At 37.6% G+C, this 19,025-nt stretch overlaps 1 protein-coding gene across 1 annotated transcript in view; it reads left to right on the forward strand.

Annotated features, from left to right (window-relative positions):
- Positions 1 to 238: 238 nt before the first annotated feature.
- The window catches only part of ano2b (anoctamin 2b), a 63,842-nt gene continuing 45,055 nt past the window's right edge, over positions 239 to 19,025 (forward strand). The window contains exons 1-7 of the mRNA XM_040143445.1: positions 239 to 271; positions 2,011 to 2,397; positions 13,821 to 13,919; positions 14,408 to 14,559; positions 15,420 to 15,474; positions 15,573 to 15,624; positions 18,692 to 18,747. Coding sequence (XP_039999379.1) covers positions 239 to 271; positions 2,011 to 2,397; positions 13,821 to 13,919; positions 14,408 to 14,559; positions 15,420 to 15,474; positions 15,573 to 15,624; positions 18,692 to 18,747 — 834 coding nt within the window. The remainder of the gene's footprint in view (positions 272 to 2,010; positions 2,398 to 13,820; positions 13,920 to 14,407; positions 14,560 to 15,419; positions 15,475 to 15,572; positions 15,625 to 18,691; positions 18,748 to 19,025) is intronic.

Consider the following 19,025-nt stretch of genomic DNA (forward strand, 5'->3'; position numbering starts at 1 on the left):
CTTCTTTTGACAAAACAGTGAAACCTGGTTCAGATGAGACGTCGCTCCTACTGGCCTTTCGAGTAACTGGAGTGACTTCAAATATAATTCGGTGACGATGATAGGGATGAGAGTGGTGACGATGAATGTTTTTTTTTTTTTTTTTTTTTAATGTTTCTGTTTTTTTCTGCGAAGACCGCCAACTTTCATCCCTGCTCTTATTCTTTTACTGCTCTATGCGTCTCTAAAGCGCAACAGCATGCAAATCTCCCCGAATGAAGACAAGATCTCAGTAAGTATAACAGTACGCTACCTTATCATCACCACTGTGTTGCTTTTCTTGTCTTTGCCTTGCGTTGCAACACCAGTTACCAATCTGTGTTAACCTCATTTTAGGACCCACTGTTTTAATTTCTACTTTACACGTAGCGACACTGTTACAAATTCCGCGAAGCTGTTTACAGTAAATGTATTATAAGCCACTGTTCAGGAAGTGATTCGGTGTCTGATATCATTAGCTGACTATTGATACAATATACATAAAACATAAGACCACATATATTAACATTATTATTATTATTATTATTATTATTATTATTATTATTATTATTATTATTATTATTATTATACTTTTCAATGCGACACCATAATTGCAACGGATAATTGTATGGTATCAGCAAGGTACCACAACAGGTGAGGTTCTGAAAAGGATTTACAACCTCCAGGGAGCGTTCTCCAGAAGTTTAGTTAAGCTTTTACCAAAACAAGCATCTGGAAACGTTCGTGGAACTAGCTAGGCTAAACCAGCAAACAGAAACGCTTAGCAACCATTGTGTGTCCTGTTGAATACATGTAGCCTATGTCACAGCAGGTGAATACCTTCAAAACTTCCAAAGGATATTATTTGTTTTTTACTTGATAATAGACTTTTGTATGTTTACAGTACTGTATAGCGAATCTAGTTAACCCTCCTGCTGTGTTCTGTGTTCGAAAAGAGTTTACACCCTTAGTGTTGGTGGGTCAAATTTGAAAATTAATTAACAAAATTAAAATTAATTAAACAAAAAGTCTGAAGTTTTTATCAGTAACATATACTAATATATACACATACATGTACACATATATGTATATGTATATATTTGTTTTTTTTTTTTTTAAATATATATATGTATATAAACAAATAGCAGGTCCACAGTGACAGTGGTTTCAGACCAAATTCCATGAAAAATTAAGCTAATATGGTCTACTCTCTGGTAGACTTTTAGACAAGAGCTTTACTGTACATTTGTGGCATGTGTCTATCTATTTATCCAACTAATTTATGTCAGAATTGTTGCATTCATTGTTTCAACAAAATAAAAACATAGTGATTTTCATCAGGGAAGCTAGCTAGCTTATTTAGTAGTCAGGCCTAGAAGTCAACACAATAATTCATCTGGTTTTGAGCAAGAGGACGGGTGTTAAGCTATAGTTACAAAATCACACACACATTTGGCTTAAGTTATTGATAGTCAGTTTATTAGTCTCTAACAGATAAAAATTCAGTCTAAAATATAAAAATTAGCGCACACACACAAACACACACACACACAGTTTGTGAATAGAGTAGAACAGAATTTAATACACAATAGATACATAACAACATATTTTAGAAACCTGTCTTGCTGATAAGTAAGAAACATGCTCTTAGGAAGTTAAAAAAACCCCACCATGCCCAGAGCCTATAGAGCTTTCCCTCTTGTGTCCTCCATGTTTAGTTTCCCTCTCTACTTTGTCTAAATAAAGAATAAAAACTGCCAAGGATGAGCTGACTTCCCACTCTGCTCTTGGAGGTTCTCACTTCAGTGTTTTTGAGAACCATCCAAAAGCCACTTATGTTTGCATGTGCTGACGTGCAGTAGATGTTTAAGTTTATTCAAAAAGCTTTTACGTAACACCATACTGCCTAAAGGTGCTCTGTATGCTACTGTCTTTAGTTGGTACTAACTGTATATTTTACTTTCCCTTTTGATTTCTCTTGGCTCCCTACAGGTCGCGGGTTCAATTTCAAACCATCAGTGCAACGGAGAAGGCCTTTGCTTCTCTGATGGCCAACGTAAAGTTGACTATGTTCTGGTCTTCCATCAGAGGCGGCACAGCTCCGTAAGATCTTCTGCCAGCACCTCAATGTCACAAGACCAATTATCTATTGTTTCCAACGGCAACTTTCCCCAGTTGGTGGGCTCGGATGTGGCAGCAGGAAAAGGAGGGGGCATGCCAGGAGGGGAGGCTGTGAGTGTCGGTGAAGTGTTCATGGAGCTTGGATCTGCAGGAGGGAACGAGCCAACGGACACAGGTGACCATGAGATGTGTCTGATCAGACAAGAGTTTGAGGCCAACTTGCTGGAGGCTGGCCTGGAGCTAGAGAGAGACAGTGAGGTGAGTGTGTGTGTGTGTATGGCCATATTCTGCTGTCCATATGCTGTAGTCTCTGGTCGACTGGTCGATCGGTTGGTCGATATGCTCTTGTCTGACCAAATTCTCAATAGCCGGACAATCGCCTTTTATAAGGGGAAAAGCACTACATCAATAGCATGCCAGGATTAATCCATATTTAGTAGTCAGCGAAGGCCCAGAATCCATATTCTGGATTCTGGACTGTGGCTCATGGGGTAGAGCGGGTCGTCCACCAACAGGAAGGCCGGTGGTTCGATCCGCGGCTCCTCCAGTAAGCATGTTGAAGTGTCCTTGGGCAAGATACTGAACCCTGAATTGCCCGAGATGTATCGGTGTGTGGGTATAGGTGTGTGTGTAGAAAGCGCTGTATGTATAGAAAAAAGCTCTGTATGAATGTGTGAATGTGGCATGTAGTGTAAAGAGAAGACATGAAAAGCGCTATATAAGTGCAGTCCATTTACCATATTTTCGACAGTGGGAGGGAAAGACTACAGTCCCCATTACGCTAACTTATTAAACATTTACTGAGTGTTTACTCGGGGTCTGCTCCAAACCATGTCAAAGAAGTCATTGGTGTGGCTGCATTTTGTTAAAATCGATGACCAAAAAGTAAACTTTTCATACTGCAGTTTGCATATCACAGTCCAACAACCAACATGGCATATCATCAAAAACGGTAGGCTACCTTGTCTGTGTTAGGAGGCTCCATCAATTTTTGTGTTTAACGCTTAAAAAGCTTTGAGTGTATATTCCTGAATAGTTCTTGTGGTCGGATCACCAGTTGATACTTTTTTCTTGTGGTCGGATCACCAGTTGATACTGTTCTATTTTCAGAAATCATAGGAATATGGGCAGGTGCACACTGGTTGTGTCTGAGTCTGTTGTTATCATTTCAGTATAAAATAATTAGGCTAAAATTAGTTAGCTTGTTATGTATACTTTTAATTCATTATGCTAATAAGAATGCCAGGTAGAGTGCACTCAGTGCACTGTGGCCGATTTAGTTAATCTAGAGATAACATGAAATTTTTTTCCCCTGCGACCTGTCGATTGGTTGAATAGTAGATATTGAATAGTTGATTTGTTGACTACAGCTCTATTATGTGGTAATGCAGTCCAGAGTTAGGATTTTAGTGAGAACTCATCTTTGTTGCTGATTTAAAGGCTCATGCAAAAGTCCTGACCAGCAATTTTTACAAGAAAAATAGAAAGAAAAACACATCGTCTTTATCACAACATAAGTCAAGTTTATGAAATTGCAGTGCTGTTAGTTGACTTTCACTTAAATGCGTTTAAAAGTGATTTTTAAGAAAAGCTTTATGGAACCATTAACAAAGCCCTTGCTATTAATTGTATTGGCTTACAACAATAGTTGCCAGACTATTCACTGTGATAGATTAGCTGTTCGTTTGCTGCTGTTGCGTAGTAGCATCAGTTTAGGAACATTTAATTTATTAATGTAAGAGCCCATTGTATTGAAGGTTAAAGGTTAAAGGTTTTCATGTCATATGTTCCATTGCAGTGTATACAAGGAGACAAAGATTTTAATTTAAATAAATATCTGTTAAGTCACTATCTATCGCCACTTTAACGGTAGAATTAAATAGACAATTAAAAGAATAAGATTTGAATAAACATTAGGATAAAAATAAAATATGAAATAAAAGTGAAAAAAAAGCAATATAAACTAACACCTTGACATCAAGGACATTGGCAGTCAACAGTCAACACTTTAACCCGATTTATTTTTTGCTGTTAATAGGCCTGTCACGATAATTACATTATTGACTTATCATAAAATATAAGGACATGACCTAGATCATTTTCTAAGCGTTTCTTTCAAGGCACCAAGCCAAATTTAAAAAAAAAAAATGCTGAGATGCATTTTGCTTGTCATTTCTCATTGCACTGCTTCTGACCCTGTGTCTGCTCTTTGTGTCCACAGACACACACACACACACATACAGTATATATGTATATATAATATACAACAGTATATTGTCTGTTAAGGAACGAATGACTGTCTTTACCTCTGTGCCAAATCTTTAATATTTATTTAAATGCAATTTTTGTTAACAGTCCATTTTATTTATTGTTTTGGTTGTGTGGTTTTATTTTATTTATGTTTAATTTATTTAGAATGTTTTAATTTTTTTTCACATTCCAATTCCAATGTCTAAATATTCTTAAGAATTAAAAGTTCATTGCTCCTGGAAAGGGTTTATTAGCATTATTATGCTATTATATTATCATTGTATCAGTGGCATAAAATGACATGGTCCTAAAATGAAAATATTATCGTTTATTGAAATTATTTCTGGAACAATATATATTTTCCAATGAAAGTAGTTATTTTGACAGACCTAGCTGTTAACACAACATATTGCAGATGTATTATCACCTAAGTTGATATAGCAACCACGTTAGGAAACAAGTAGGACAGCAGACTCCAGCAGCAACCCTATCTGCTAGAAATTACATTTATATATTACTAACTATTGCTTGTTTTCCTAGTTACGTTGTGGTGACAAAAGTAATTGCTGGCTGGATACTGTACTGTCTGCAAGATCAGATATTTTGGAGGAAAACAAATATGCTGTCACTTAACATTTCACTGAAATGTTCAGCATCAACATTTCTGCAACTTGCCAAATATTTTAATAACACAACATTAACTCATAATGTCAGTAGAAAATGTAAATGACTCTGCATTACATTAGACTCTGCATCGACTCTTCTAAATGGACTTGCTGTTGCAAATTAGTTGTATATAAATGTGATTTTGTAGGAGACAGGGTTGCAAGCAACATTAGCCTTCACTTGGAGTCATGTTACTGGCCATCTGATTTGCCCAATAAGCACTCTCCTTTTAGCTCTGTTTTGGTCTTTCCCAATATTGAAAGGAACCCATGTGGCTCTTTAGCTGCTAAACGCTCCACTATGTTCATCAGTTAATCACAAACTTTGTCTGCTTGCTGTTGGGATGGTAGTGTACAATGGGCTTATCAGAGATTTTGGGAGAAAACACTTGCATACCACAGCTGAAAACAGCACTGAGCGCTGAGAGCCAATAAAACAGTAAAGCTGCAGACCTTACAACCAAAACAAGGTGCTAAAAAATTCTAAAATAGTCCATAGAGCTGAGGGGGACTGCAGATTTCAGTGATAACTCTCTGTGGGTTCATCCGTCTGACAGAAAAAATTTTCACTATAACACATATTATTTATTTTTCCATTGTTATTTCAAAAACATTGATTAGTGCAGCTTTAAGTAAAATATATAGCATTAGTAGATAATGTTCAGAAATGTACAAAACCACTGGCATGTTCCTTTGCTTAACTGTTAGTAGATGAGGAGGTTGAACTGTTTGGTATTGTCCTTTAATCAAGTTGGACAATTATGGTTAATTTGTTGCATCACAATACCTGGAAAAGTAATCAGGATTATAAGGTCAGACATCAACCAGCAGCCTGTGGTTTGATCCACAGACTAGATGCTACACATTTAAGTGACTTGACACATATGATGTAACTGTCATGAGCTATTTAAGGTGTGCGCCTACGTAGGAACATGTCTCAGATAGTAGAGGGAAGTGGTGGGTGCGACTCAGTGTGTAGACATATATATATATATATAGATATATATATATATATATATATATATATATATATATATATATATATGTTTCCATAACACTTTGAAATGTATGTTTTATTTCCCTTTTCTGTTTTATGTACCATGTTGTTTTGCCTTCCTTAATCACCTTGCTGCTGTTGACCAAATTACAGAAACACTACACGAACAAGGGAGTAAATAAACTTCTGCAACCAAACCTAAGCAATGGGAAAAAAATAAAGTCTGATGAGTCATTCAGCCTTGTTCCTTCATCCAGAATGTAAAACATGCAGAAAAATAAAGGAAACCTTCAACCAACGATAGGTATATTCTGTACTGATGTCAGCCATCTAATAAAAATTTAAAAGACTGGTGATTGTTGTGCATAGTCAGAATATAGCCAAACTTGTAGTGTTCCTACACGCACAGCTGAACAAATTTACAGTAAGTGGTTTCACGAACAGCAGTATTATGTGAAACACTTCCCCAGCACCATCCACTACAAGCGCTCTTAATAGAGTTGTGGAGCTTAGAGTATTTGCATGTATCTCAGAATGGCATTTCAGTTTATATTTTCACAAGATATAATTATTTCCTCTCACTTCATATAATACACTTGTGTCTCTCTGCCGAGGTCTGTTCATGCTGCTTTAAAATTGACCTTTAAAGCTTTAATTCTCTGTTCTGACTGCTGAATGGCACTCCACTGAATACGCCTTTGCTACTGTTTTCTAATCATGACTAATCTAAACACCTTTTTCTTGTGATGTTTCTGTCATTTTGTTTCTACCACCAATATGACGGAGATTCTTTTTATTTTGGATTCCCAATCCAAACAAAGGCCTAACGGTTTAATCTGTGCTTTTAGACTTTAATTCTAGTTGCTGTAGCCAACACAGCTGCTGACTTCACACTCCTGCTTTTGGTTTCTGTGTGCGTGTGTGTGTCTTTGTGTGTCTGCTGTGTGTGTGTAGTAGGTGCTTGGTAAAACAACAAGAGGAATAATTTGGCAAATTTAAGTGTTTTGCTCACTTCAGAAGTTTACAGTTTGTGAAATGTGGCATCCATAATACAAAGTATTAGAAACAAGAACAGTAAACCAACATGAGGACTCATATGTAGGGTACAATGTTTAGGGAAGAAATATTACCAGTTCAAATGAAAGATAGTTGGACCTCTACCGTGTCGTACTAATGTACAGGACTAGGGTCTGGCATATATATGTGTGTGTGTGTGTGTGTGTGTGTGTGTGTGTGTGTGTGTGTGTGTGTGTGTGTGTGTGTGTGTGATACCTATTTTGCAAAATACATGTGGCTGTGTGTGTACATGTGTGTTTGTTTGTTAGCAGTCAGTTGGCAGTGAGTGCAGTCTGCAGGCTAGTATTAATCAGATCGCTGATAGCATGGCCAAGGAGCCTAAACTAGGATGAGATTAGCTGTCTGACTGATAGCTCCTTATTTTATCTCATGGATTGAAGGGTAGATTGAATCTGCTGCTGAGATCAGCCAGTATAAAGAGGTAAACTTGCATTCCAATATCCCTCGTTTGAATATAGTGACAGGTAATCTGACAAAATGATTGACGAACATAATCACACTCCTTCCATCAGTGTGTAGCCAAATGTGGTTGTAGGATGTCCTGTAAAAGAAAAAGAACATTGTCTGATAATAACTGTAGGTTTTCTGCTCACTTAATCACTCATCAGTAATAGATTTTGTTGCTGCAGTCTGTTTTTAACACATAACAAAATAATGTAGTAAAGTTATGTGATGTATGCACCTCATAATTTAGGAGGTTCATGCAGTACCAGCCTCAAAAAGATGGTTATCTGTGGAGAATGAATCAATAGAAAGATAGTCTAATTTAAAATAAATTAACTAAATGAAGGTTACAGGGACAGAGCATTACGTGTTGACGCATTGGATTATGGGTGAATTAAATGTGTGCCAATAGGTTTTAATGGACATTGTAGTACTATTTTAGGGATTAAGGTTAGTACAATATCTTGGTTAACACTATTTGGGTATTGAATGATTGACCTCAAAAGTTACTGTATTCCAAATCTCTTTGAATTTTAAAAATGGTTGCACATTTGAATGTGAATGCTCCTGTTTCCTACAAAAGGTTGAACATAAGGAAACTGAATGAACAATGAATTAATTAATCACTGAATAAACTAACCATTTGACTAAGTGACAGTTTGGTTAGAGTTGTTATTCTCATTCAGGTTTGGCATAGTCAAAGGATCCCTGTAAATGTACATTTCCCAAGACATAAACTTCTTTGTCTTTTTTTTTTCTTCTTTTGGTGAGGCTGGAGGCGCAGAGGATTTTTAGTCATTTTTGTAGAGTTCAATTTATGCTGTTTGGTTGACACAAAGTGTTTTGATGGATGTGACATGACAAGTTGGGGGGTTCACCATGTGTTTTTATTGCATAATTAGATGACTAGAGATATCCATTTCATAAAAAGTAACCCAAATCACGTTAGACACATTTAACATATTAAACCTTTTTAAGTAGACGAAAAACAAACCCAAAGGACAATTTTTATCCCTTAATTATTGTACATTGCACTTAAGTAAATTCTCTTGCTTGTTTCCGACCTTTTTAACTTCAGATTAATTGAATGCTGGTAAAAGAGCGGGACTTAAATGTCAAACTTGTTGACATTGCCTGAGGATTACTGAGTTCGCCTTTGATCTCTTAAGGACATCCTCTTTCAGAACACTTAATTAAATCAGGGGGAGATGTTAATTCAAGAAATGGAGTTGGGACTTGGGGCTTGGGAAACAGAATGAATAGGATTACGTGTTTGGTAGGACTTCCCTTTGGTAGAGAATGAGTCTGACCCCACAAATCGCTTAGCTAGTGGCAGGGAGGCAGCCTGCTTGTCTTTACTATACCTCCTTGCTTAAGTCCTGCTGGACCAATGTGTTATAGAAAAATGGCAGTAATTACAAAAAAATATTAAAATCACAACACCGATGATTACTGAATGTGCACATTTTTCTCTTGGATTTAAAGGCTTTTCAGGCACTTGTTTCAACAGTTCTGATGCTGTGGAGTAATTCTTGGTAAGTATGCATGAAGGTGAAAATAAAAGACAGTGTTTGACCCACAACACCGAAATGATCCTTTAAACAAAAATAAAGTAATTCTACATGCTATATTAGTATCTTGAAGCTTTCAGGTGGAAGCAAGGCAAACTTTATTTTGGAAATTCTGAATAGCCCATTCAGCTATCCATTTTCTTGGGGGCATTGATGTATTATAGTACATACTAGTATACAGTTTAGTACAAATTGTGAACCAAAAACATTTTCTAACCTCTGGGTTTGTTTCCGCATTGTGCGTCCCACTGCACATGCACATTAGGGTTTTTCCTGCTGGCCCTACCTGTGACTTCACACTCGTCCCATAGACTTTACATTGTGATGACGTCCCACACATAACTTAAGGTCTGGAAGAGTTTAACATATATATGTTTGAATTCGGATTTGTCTTGTCAACTGTGTTAGAGGCATCTCTTTTATAATGTTGGTCTATAGGAAAAATGCTTTTTGGGTCATGGGGGATATTTTATTGCAATACCCCAAGTGGCCAGTGGGGCAAATTGGGAGCAAGGTTGAGTGGTGGTTCTGTATCCAGCTCTCTTAATTAGTCCATGCTAAGGGGTGGCTGGAGTCTATCCCAAAATGCACTGGGAGAGGGGCTCCGGGAGACCATAGACAAGTCTTGAATCTATTACAAGGCAGCAAAACATATAGACAAATTAACATATTTTCCAGTTCTCTTTACCCACATTTTTTTGCTAGGAGACAGGTTTACTTTCTCACTTGATTTATAAAGTGAAATAAAACATTTTAACCACTCACGACCTCTCATTCACAACAAACAAAGAAAAAATTAGGGATGAGCTCAAAGTGAAAACAAGAATAGGTCAAAACCTAGCATATGGCTGGCCCGCCGTTTATCTGTTTGCTTCTTTCCTACTCTTTGTGCTCACATAAACAGTATTTTATATGAAAAACTAGGTAAATTGGTAGATTATTTGCGAGGTGCTTCTGTGAAGAAAAGTCAGTGAAAAGCTGATAAATCTAGTGACAAAGGCACTAAGTTGGCAACACTGCCTGTAAACGCCCCCCCCCCCATGATGCAATAGAAACTGTTTGCGCCAATTCAATTTGAGCCAATGGGGAAACTCCAACACTCAGCCAGCCAACCAATGGTGTATCTTCAGCACTCAGTCATGCTGCACTCAGTTACTAACGGACATTGGCGTTTATAGGGCTGGCTCCGCTGTTGTGGTCCATCCAAAAATCTTTACAGTTTAATACTCTGCTGCAGAGCTGTAACATCTGTTGCAGAATACAATGAGAAGAACTGCCAATACAACTCTTTTAGTCTACCACAGAAACCTGTAGCTGCTTCTTTTAGTGTTCTGAATTAAGTGCTTTGCAGAATGTTGTGAATGAATGTGTCACTAAATTAAAACTAGGTATTTTACCAATATTCTGGCAAAGTTCTGAACCCTAGACATTTCGTTATCAATGGCAAATAGCAAATAGCAGCAGATTTTGCTGCGTGGATGAAGAAAACAACGACTCAACTCAAATGATCAGAATGTTTATTGGTGCGATTCAACAGGTAGCCTGTGGTGTTTTTGTCTTTGTGTTACTTCGTATTTCTCTCTGTCTTTGTCCTAATTCTCAGTGTGATCCATTTTTACTTCCTTTCATCAAACTCTGTCACTGTCTCTATAGCTCTCTATTCTCTAGATTCAATTTTTCTCCCATTGCCCGACCAATCACCCTTTCATTCTCAATGCACACAACCCACCCAAAGAAGCCCCCGGCTGCGTCCCAGTTACCCCCCCAAACCCCCTCAACTAAATCCCTCTACTAATTAACTTTCTCCAGGCTGAAATGTTTTTATATTGTCTGCTTTTTGATAGAGCGATAGAAAGGAAGGGAAGGGACACTGAGGAGGAAGCCGGGGGGTCTGAGAAATTAATTAATTAAATTCATTTGTGCAAGTGGGTAAAACAAAGTGGCTGGTGGTAGCAGGGGGGTATGAGAAAGCAAGGGAGGGGACCATGGCACTGTATAAAGGTGAAGAAGGTTATGTAGCTGTACCATTTTATCATAATATTCTGTACATATTATGTTGAAAGAAATTAAACTAAACTGTATCACCATTATTCATTTGTAGAGTAAAACTGGATGGATCCTAGAGTTTCTGGCTGGTGTTTGGGTTTATTTTAGTCACCAGTAAAACTAACCTGTAACCTAATGTTAAATCTAGGTTAGTATAAGCTATGGTAACAGAGAAAGCTCGCAACTGCATTTTAAAACTGTGTTGTTGTTTTTTTTTAAATGTCTCTCTAGCTATTTTTGCTACAGTTAACATCCACAAGAATTACTCCCCAACAAAAAGAGTTTATACTTCATTAATTCTTTGTTGAGGCTTACATTCTCAATGGCTGACAGCTTGCTTATCCGAGTCGATGGTAAAGAAAAATATCCAGGCAGCTGTTTGATTAGCTTGACGATGAGCATACACACCAATCACACACATTTGTCCAAACGCTGATTGTTTTTTGGCAGATCAGTCCTGTTGTCAGCTTACCTTTCAGTCTGAGACTGAAACTTTTATTTCACTTTTATTTTTACATGAATTCTGATATGTTGCCTAAATGCCATTTTGCATTCATTCGGCGTAAGGTGCTCCGCAAAAACACTAGACAGAGTGCCTAAGTCTTTCTATGGTAGGGAAAAACTTGATGTGGAAAAGGCAGGCAGAGAATGAATGAATGCAAGAATGAACTGTGACACTAGTGTTATGCTCACTGATGGCTGTTCCTGTGACTAGAGAAACAACTGAGCGAACCAGACCTTTGCAGGTTTAAGAATGAGGATGTCATTTTTCTGCAAAAAGCAAGAAAAATGTGAACCAAAAAATGACCACAAAAATGGCCCAAGGACTGCAGATAGAAATTAAATTTGGTCGAATACATTTCTTCTAGTTAATGAGACTAATATATTATTTACATGTTCCCTGACAAGTGTGACTTTAATCGCAGATGAGATTGACTATATGGCTATAAAGGGTGTTGTAGTAACCTAAACTGCAGCTTCCATTTGACTGAAAATTACATTTTTTGGGACAAAGATGTCACTCATTACTAATTGGTTAGAGCGAAATAAGATAACAGAAAACGGCTAATATAAACACAATGTCAGACTGAATAAAGAAGTGAAACAAAATAGCAATTCAGTCTAATTGTCAGGCTACAATCCCCTCCTGAAAGATTTCATGAGTAGGATTCGAAACAGGAGAAAGAATCGTTTTAGGTTTCCATCATTTGCCCCGCCATCTTTGTCTTTTCAGTCCCCCCTCTTACAGAAGGTGGCGGGGGGCTTAGGAGGGTAAGGTTACCTGGCTGTTGCCCCCCGCTGACTCTGCTCTCTTTCATTTCTGGTTGCACTCACAGTGCAACCTGGCTCCATAATGGCTGCTGCATAGATTTTGGAAGAAGAGGTTTCACTGCTGACACCTCTGAATTTTAAGATCAGAATTTAGAATATCCTCAGAAATAAATTCAAATTAATCAATTTTGTACAATTAGAATATTAATTAGATGTCCAAAGTTACTGAACAACAACAACAAAAAATGTTTTCATATAGGGAAATAAAAAAAATACAGGCATAAAATTTACGCTTGATACAATTATTGACACGCTTTTGATGAATTTAAATTAGTTCCTCAAACAAAAAATAAAAACAAATAAGACCCACCTTTGTTTAATTTGCAGTGTTCACATGACCTGAATTTACCAATGAATAATGGTTTTACTGCATAAGAAGGGGCTGAATGTTTCTGGGCCTTTTTCGCAATGACGAAGACAGAAGAGCCGTCTGAGAGCATCTGAACTGCTATTATCAAAAAACACTGTTCAAATCCCTGTTTCAACAGTTCGCAATGTTATCAAGAAGTTTCTCACGATTTGATGTTACATTCAATAAACACATTTGATGGTGATAATAGCAACAAAAAAGTACCCAATATGTGAGGAACAGGCTGCAACAATAAAGCAGTGAAGAAAACAGCTCCAGGTTTTGCTGTAGGAACAGAGGCTAAATGTATCTTTTTATAAATACCAGAGTAATGCTGCTGGCCAGTCCGGTTAGCCAAAGTGATTCACTGGGTCTGGCCAATTGCAGGGTTTGGTTATGCCTGGCTCAGACTTAAAGTATTACTTGGAGAGTTGAGCACTGTGCAGTCTGAAATGTTGAGTTGCAGCTCCCTGTGGCCAATTTTGAAATGTGGAGGTAGAAGCAGCTTATAAGCAATTGACTACAGTGAAGTGTAGCATATATGGAGGTCTCTCCCGCTAAAGACATGCAATATAGTTCCCAAACCATTAAAGTTTAGCGCATAAAAAATTAGCAGAAAACTTTAGCCCAGACACTCTTAAAGTACTTGTATACAAGAAAAATGTAAACATGGGGAATCAAATCTGTAATTATCCCATTGTGAAAGCTGGCACCCATGCATAATACAGGAATGGATGTAACTGAGTGCCTCGTATCTTATTGGGGTGAGGAAACAAGGATGGCCCATTTGCAGCTCTCAAGCATTTATTTATACATAAAACACTGACTTGGCCTCACTGAAGCTGATTTTGTGACTGCGTAGAAATGCCTTTTTCTGTTAGGGTCCTGACTGCATTCAGTTACATAAACATTATACTATAACTTTACATTAGGTTTTCTTTGTTTTTCAGTTAAAGGCCCATGGCCCCAGCTTTACTCGTCTCCATGCGCCCTGGCCGGTACTCTGTCGAGAGGCTGAGTTTCTCAAGATTAAAGTCCCCACCAAAACGGTAGGATCAGTACCTGTCAGTACCAGTTTTAATTTTATTATCAGTCAGTGGACACAGACATTGTTTTTCTGGGTCAAGGTGCATTTGTTGTTTGTTGGTATATTCTTATTCTGCAGCAACAATAGAATTTGATTGAAGAAAATTATTCAGAAATCTAAAATATCAATTGCAAATATCAGGTTATCCTCAGTCCCTCACAAAGAGTTAAAACGTCTTTGTCAAGCTGCCAAATTAAAACATCTTTCTGAACAGAGACATTTAGCAATGAAGAGACAAAGAGACCAAGCCTGCAAAGGACTTGGCGATTTCCTATGTATTGTGTGTGACTAAAATTATAGCAATACTACTGCTTAATTAGGGTTTAATACCTACAGGGCTTCTCAATCTTAAAAAAATCTACATTTCTGGAGAACAGTAAGGTCCTTTGGACATAAGCAGAAATCACCTGTGTAATAAATTAACTAATTTTATGTTGTGTGTTTCATCAGAGTTACGAACTTAAAGAGGAAAGTGGTTTTGGGTCCAGGATGAGCGCAGTGTGGAGGAAACTAAATCAGCCTTTTCAGCCCAAAGTACCACATCAGGACCACGGATGCACCAAATTTCTCTCAGACTGCTTCTCAAGGGACAAACTCCACCTGTGAGACACACACACATAGACACAAACACACATATATACAAAAACAAATTCCCTCTCTCTTTCTGTTTCTTATTGGCATAGTCATTCTTACACACACACACACACACACACACACACACACACACACACACACACACACACACACACACACACCATGTCTTCCTTTCTGTTAGAAACCAAAGAACTTTAGATTTTAACAGAGGAGTAGCTTAAGTGGCTAATGTTAGCAAACCTTAGATGGTTATGTTTATAGCTGTCATTACTGAGTCATTTTGCTGACTTAATGACACCTCTCTATTTGTGCTACTGATACACTACACTATTTGTCATTACTCTATAGTTATCTTGAGGTCAAGTGGACACTATTTAGCAAAAGCTACAAAGGCTCACTTTAATGAAACACAAGTTTTTGGGAGATTGCACTCTTGATCACATACTGTACATGTACCAAGTGATAAGAACAGAATTCCATGTCTGACTGATTGTTGCTCCTGTAGTCTGTGTCATCACTTTAAAATACACTATGCAATGCTAAAACATTAGCAAAAGTGGCCATGTCAACTTTGTATCTTACAACATACTGCGTGATCGTAAACAATGTGTCAGTATAGAATTCTATGTTATCACATATAATTTGAGAAAAACTCTTATCTTGAATCATCAGAACCGGTGATCTGCTTAGAAGGTAGATTTTAGTGTTGTAATCAGTTAGCAGGTTGAGTAGACCAATAGGATCCCCTGTTAACTTATTGCTTGCATTGAAAAGCTATGTATGCTGTTTGCATGTGAATAATTACATACATGCAATGCATACATTTGCATGCACAGAGGCTTTTATTCACTAGTTGTATTTCTTTCAGTTACAACATCACATCTAAAGAAACATTCTTTGACAATGCTACAAGGGGTCGAATAGTAAGTGTTCATCTATATTTTAATCTGTTTCTCATATGTGATATATTTGTACAGGATTGGTTTATATCTTAAGTCTAACATTCCTACAACTTTCTTAGGTGTACGAGATTCTGAGACGAACAGTGTGTGTACGAACCTGTCAAACCATAGGTGAGGGCACCAAACAGCTCATGGGCAACACTGTGTGTGTTTGTTTGTGTCTGGGAGGAGTTAACTGAATATATACAAGCCTTTTCCAGCCGTATGTTTTTTATATTCATATGTAGACTTTGACGTGATCAGTACTAAATGAATGAAGTTAGTTGGACTGATTCTATATTTAATGTGCCTCCTGCAGGCAAAAACATTTGACACAGGTCAATGATTTTTCCATGGTGTTGTTTCAAGTAAAAGATGGTAATAATTGATGACTTTATCCACCTCTGTTGGCAGGCAGCAGGAATAGCAGCAACACAAAGTGAAATCCTCCTCCTACCCCTCCCATCCCCTTGAAGTATGGCTGCCTGTTATTGATTAAAATAGCAGAGTCCCATTTTGGAGGTAATTTACTAAAAAGTGCAAAGGTCAAGGAAAATCTACCAAAGAAGTCATGAATACTGGCATTATAACCTGGTTTGATAGTCGAATATTTTGGCTTAATAAAATGAGCCTTTGTAGTGGATATATTGTACAGTGCAAAATCCCAATCAGTATGAGTTTTGAGTATCGTGAAACTTGATTGGATTGTGTGTTTTTCTCCAAAACAGAATGGAAAATTCAAATCCCAGCAACAGGCTGGGTAATAGTTGAGTCACTGAGAATGAACAACATCTCAATCAGCCCTATTGTGGTTCTTCCCTTTTGTGGGGTTGTAAAAATCTTACTTATTCCCTTTTAATGATTAGATTAGAAAGTAAAAGGGGGTGTAGGGGAAATCTTGAGTAACATCTTTTCTGACAATCCAGGCTAAAGTCACACATCATTTGCTGTTGCAATGTTTGGCTGAAATACAATTGAACTTTTTTGGGGTAGACTACAGGTGAACTAGGAGGTGATATTGATATGCCTGCTGGGATTTAAATGGGAGGTGAAGTGAAGTGGAGTTCAGCTGGTGACCCAAACAAAGAGTGCAATGATTGGATAATTGGATGAGGCCAACATCTTTTTAACTCTAATTTGTTTGGGAATGGTTGACAGAGCCTGTTTGGGCTTTGTAGCAACACTCTGTTCCGATCAGGTGGTTCCTAGAAAGAGGCTTCTCTCATTTACACTTGCTTCAACTGCAGACATCCATTTGGACAATGAGAAATTAAAAGCCCAAGCTTTCCTCTGCAGCAGTGTTGGTTGTTTATGATGTTTGTAAGCAAAGTGGCTACAACAAAAAGACTCAAAACTTCAAAAAAGTATGAAACATAAAAAATCAATAAGACTTAACTTTGCTATACTGTGCTTGAAAAGTGAGTGCACTATTTTTTGTCTGTAAGAGACAAATTATTGGAGACAAATTGGAGATTTTCTAAATAAACTGCAGGTCATGCAGACACCTCTGCATTAGGATTAAATCAGGCCTTCGCTAAGTGTTTATATATCTGTATATTTTTATGACAACAACAGCTGCCTCTGCATTATGAGACCTATCAGCCCCATACGGAAATGAGCTGACATTTATTTCGAGAATCCACCATATGTGTGGTTGGCTTGCCAATCACAGCAGAAGGTCTCAGCCAGCAGGTAATGATGGAGCTGCAGGGGAAGAAGGGGAGAGAAACCTCTATTTTCTCTTTCTCTGTTTGTACTTCTATCTTTGTGAGGATACTCACTGACAAGATGCACTTTCTAGCCTCTTACACTAGACTTAACCATCATAAATAAATGCCTAACCCTTACTCTTACCCTAACCTAAATGTAATTCTAACCCTATCCCTAAAGTCTTAACCCTCAAACAGCCCTTTAAAGGTGTGTCAAAAGTGAGGACCGGCCATAATGTCCTCACTTTCCCAAAGTGTCCTCACTCCATTGGTTTAAAATATAAGCTGGTCCCCACAATGTATAGCCATACAAGTACACACACACACACACACACACACACACACACACACACACACACACACACACACACACACACACACACACACACACACACACACACACACACACACACACACACACACACACACACACAGTTGCTCTCCTATATCTCCTGTACAAGGTACAAATGGGTCATACTTCCTGGGTCAGGCTGGGATTGAAGCAGGGGCCTTTTTTCTAGCTGGTTGAATGAGCATTCATTCTATTGTATGTGTTTGATTAATAGTACAGCTAATCACTGCCTTGTTCCCAGTCCCTTTTGAGGCATTAATAGGTAATTAATGAATTACTTTAATGAAAGAACCAGTTGTATGTGCCAGGTCATCTGATGTGTCAGTGTCTGCCCTGACCTTCATAGGTCAGGCCATCATTTCTCACATGAAATTTTCCAAAGGCTAAATGTGCCACCTGAACTGAGAAACCGAGTTTTGCGGGGTGTGTTTTACTGTCTGTGCTTCACAAAATACCAAATTATAATACATGGCACAAATAGCCGTTTGCAAATACCAATTTATAATAAAAGTTGTCTGAATTTTTTTAAAATGTGCTCCATTTTCAGACATGAAACAATAAGGAGTTGATTTATTATTAGGTACAATTGGTAAAATAAAGGAAATGGACTTAGTAAGTTACAAGTTCAAATCCGCTCAGTTGAATTGTCTTTGAGCAAGACATTTAATCTGAGCAAGTGAGAGGAAGGATTTCTTCTCTAGGAATCAATAAGATATTACATCAGAAGTGCACACTGAACTTCTGATGTAATATTTATGTAAGATAAATAACAGAAGCTGCCCTTTTACAATGGCTACCACTTTATTTCACACCACATCTTGGAGCCATTTTGTCTAAACTCACTCCTCAGTTGTGTAAAAGTGTAAAAGTCTACAGTTATTTGTCAATCCCAATACCTCAAAACATTACCAGCTGCTTGAATGTATGGTATATCAAAACAGTTTTGAGACAAAAACTCTCCTCCTATTGAGGTTTCAAGCCAAAATAAAGGTTAAAATATCATGTCTTGTCCCCAGAGGATACAGTTGATGATTTACAGTAGGTACATTAAAAATGCACCGTGGAGTGATTTTCAAATACTCTCTTGGGGTTTTTCTTATGTCTCTGCTCTCTCTCTCTCTCAATCTCTCTTTTCCAGGCATCAGCACTTTGATAGCTAAAGGCGTGTATGATGCTGCCTTCCCTCTTCACGATGTAAGTGTGAGGTTTGAAATTCCCATGAGATGCCTATTGGTTTCAATTTCTTTCACTACCATACTCAATTTGCAGAGAATGGAAACTTTCTCAGTACAGTCTCTGCTCTCAACTGAGTTAGCATTTTGTGATAAAATAACTTTTCCAATTACCTATCTCAAACAAGTTTTTAAGTTTATGCAGATTGATTTTTCCTCTGGAAAAAAAACTGAAACCAATGAAAGTTGGAAATTCATCCAAAACCTAAAGACTGTTTTGAAGTTATATGAGTTTATAAT

This window comes from Xiphias gladius, chromosome 2, assembly GCF_016859285.1.
Source record: "Xiphias gladius isolate SHS-SW01 ecotype Sanya breed wild chromosome 2, ASM1685928v1, whole genome shotgun sequence".
Classification (NCBI taxonomy): domain Eukaryota; kingdom Metazoa; phylum Chordata; class Actinopteri; order Istiophoriformes; family Xiphiidae; genus Xiphias; species Xiphias gladius.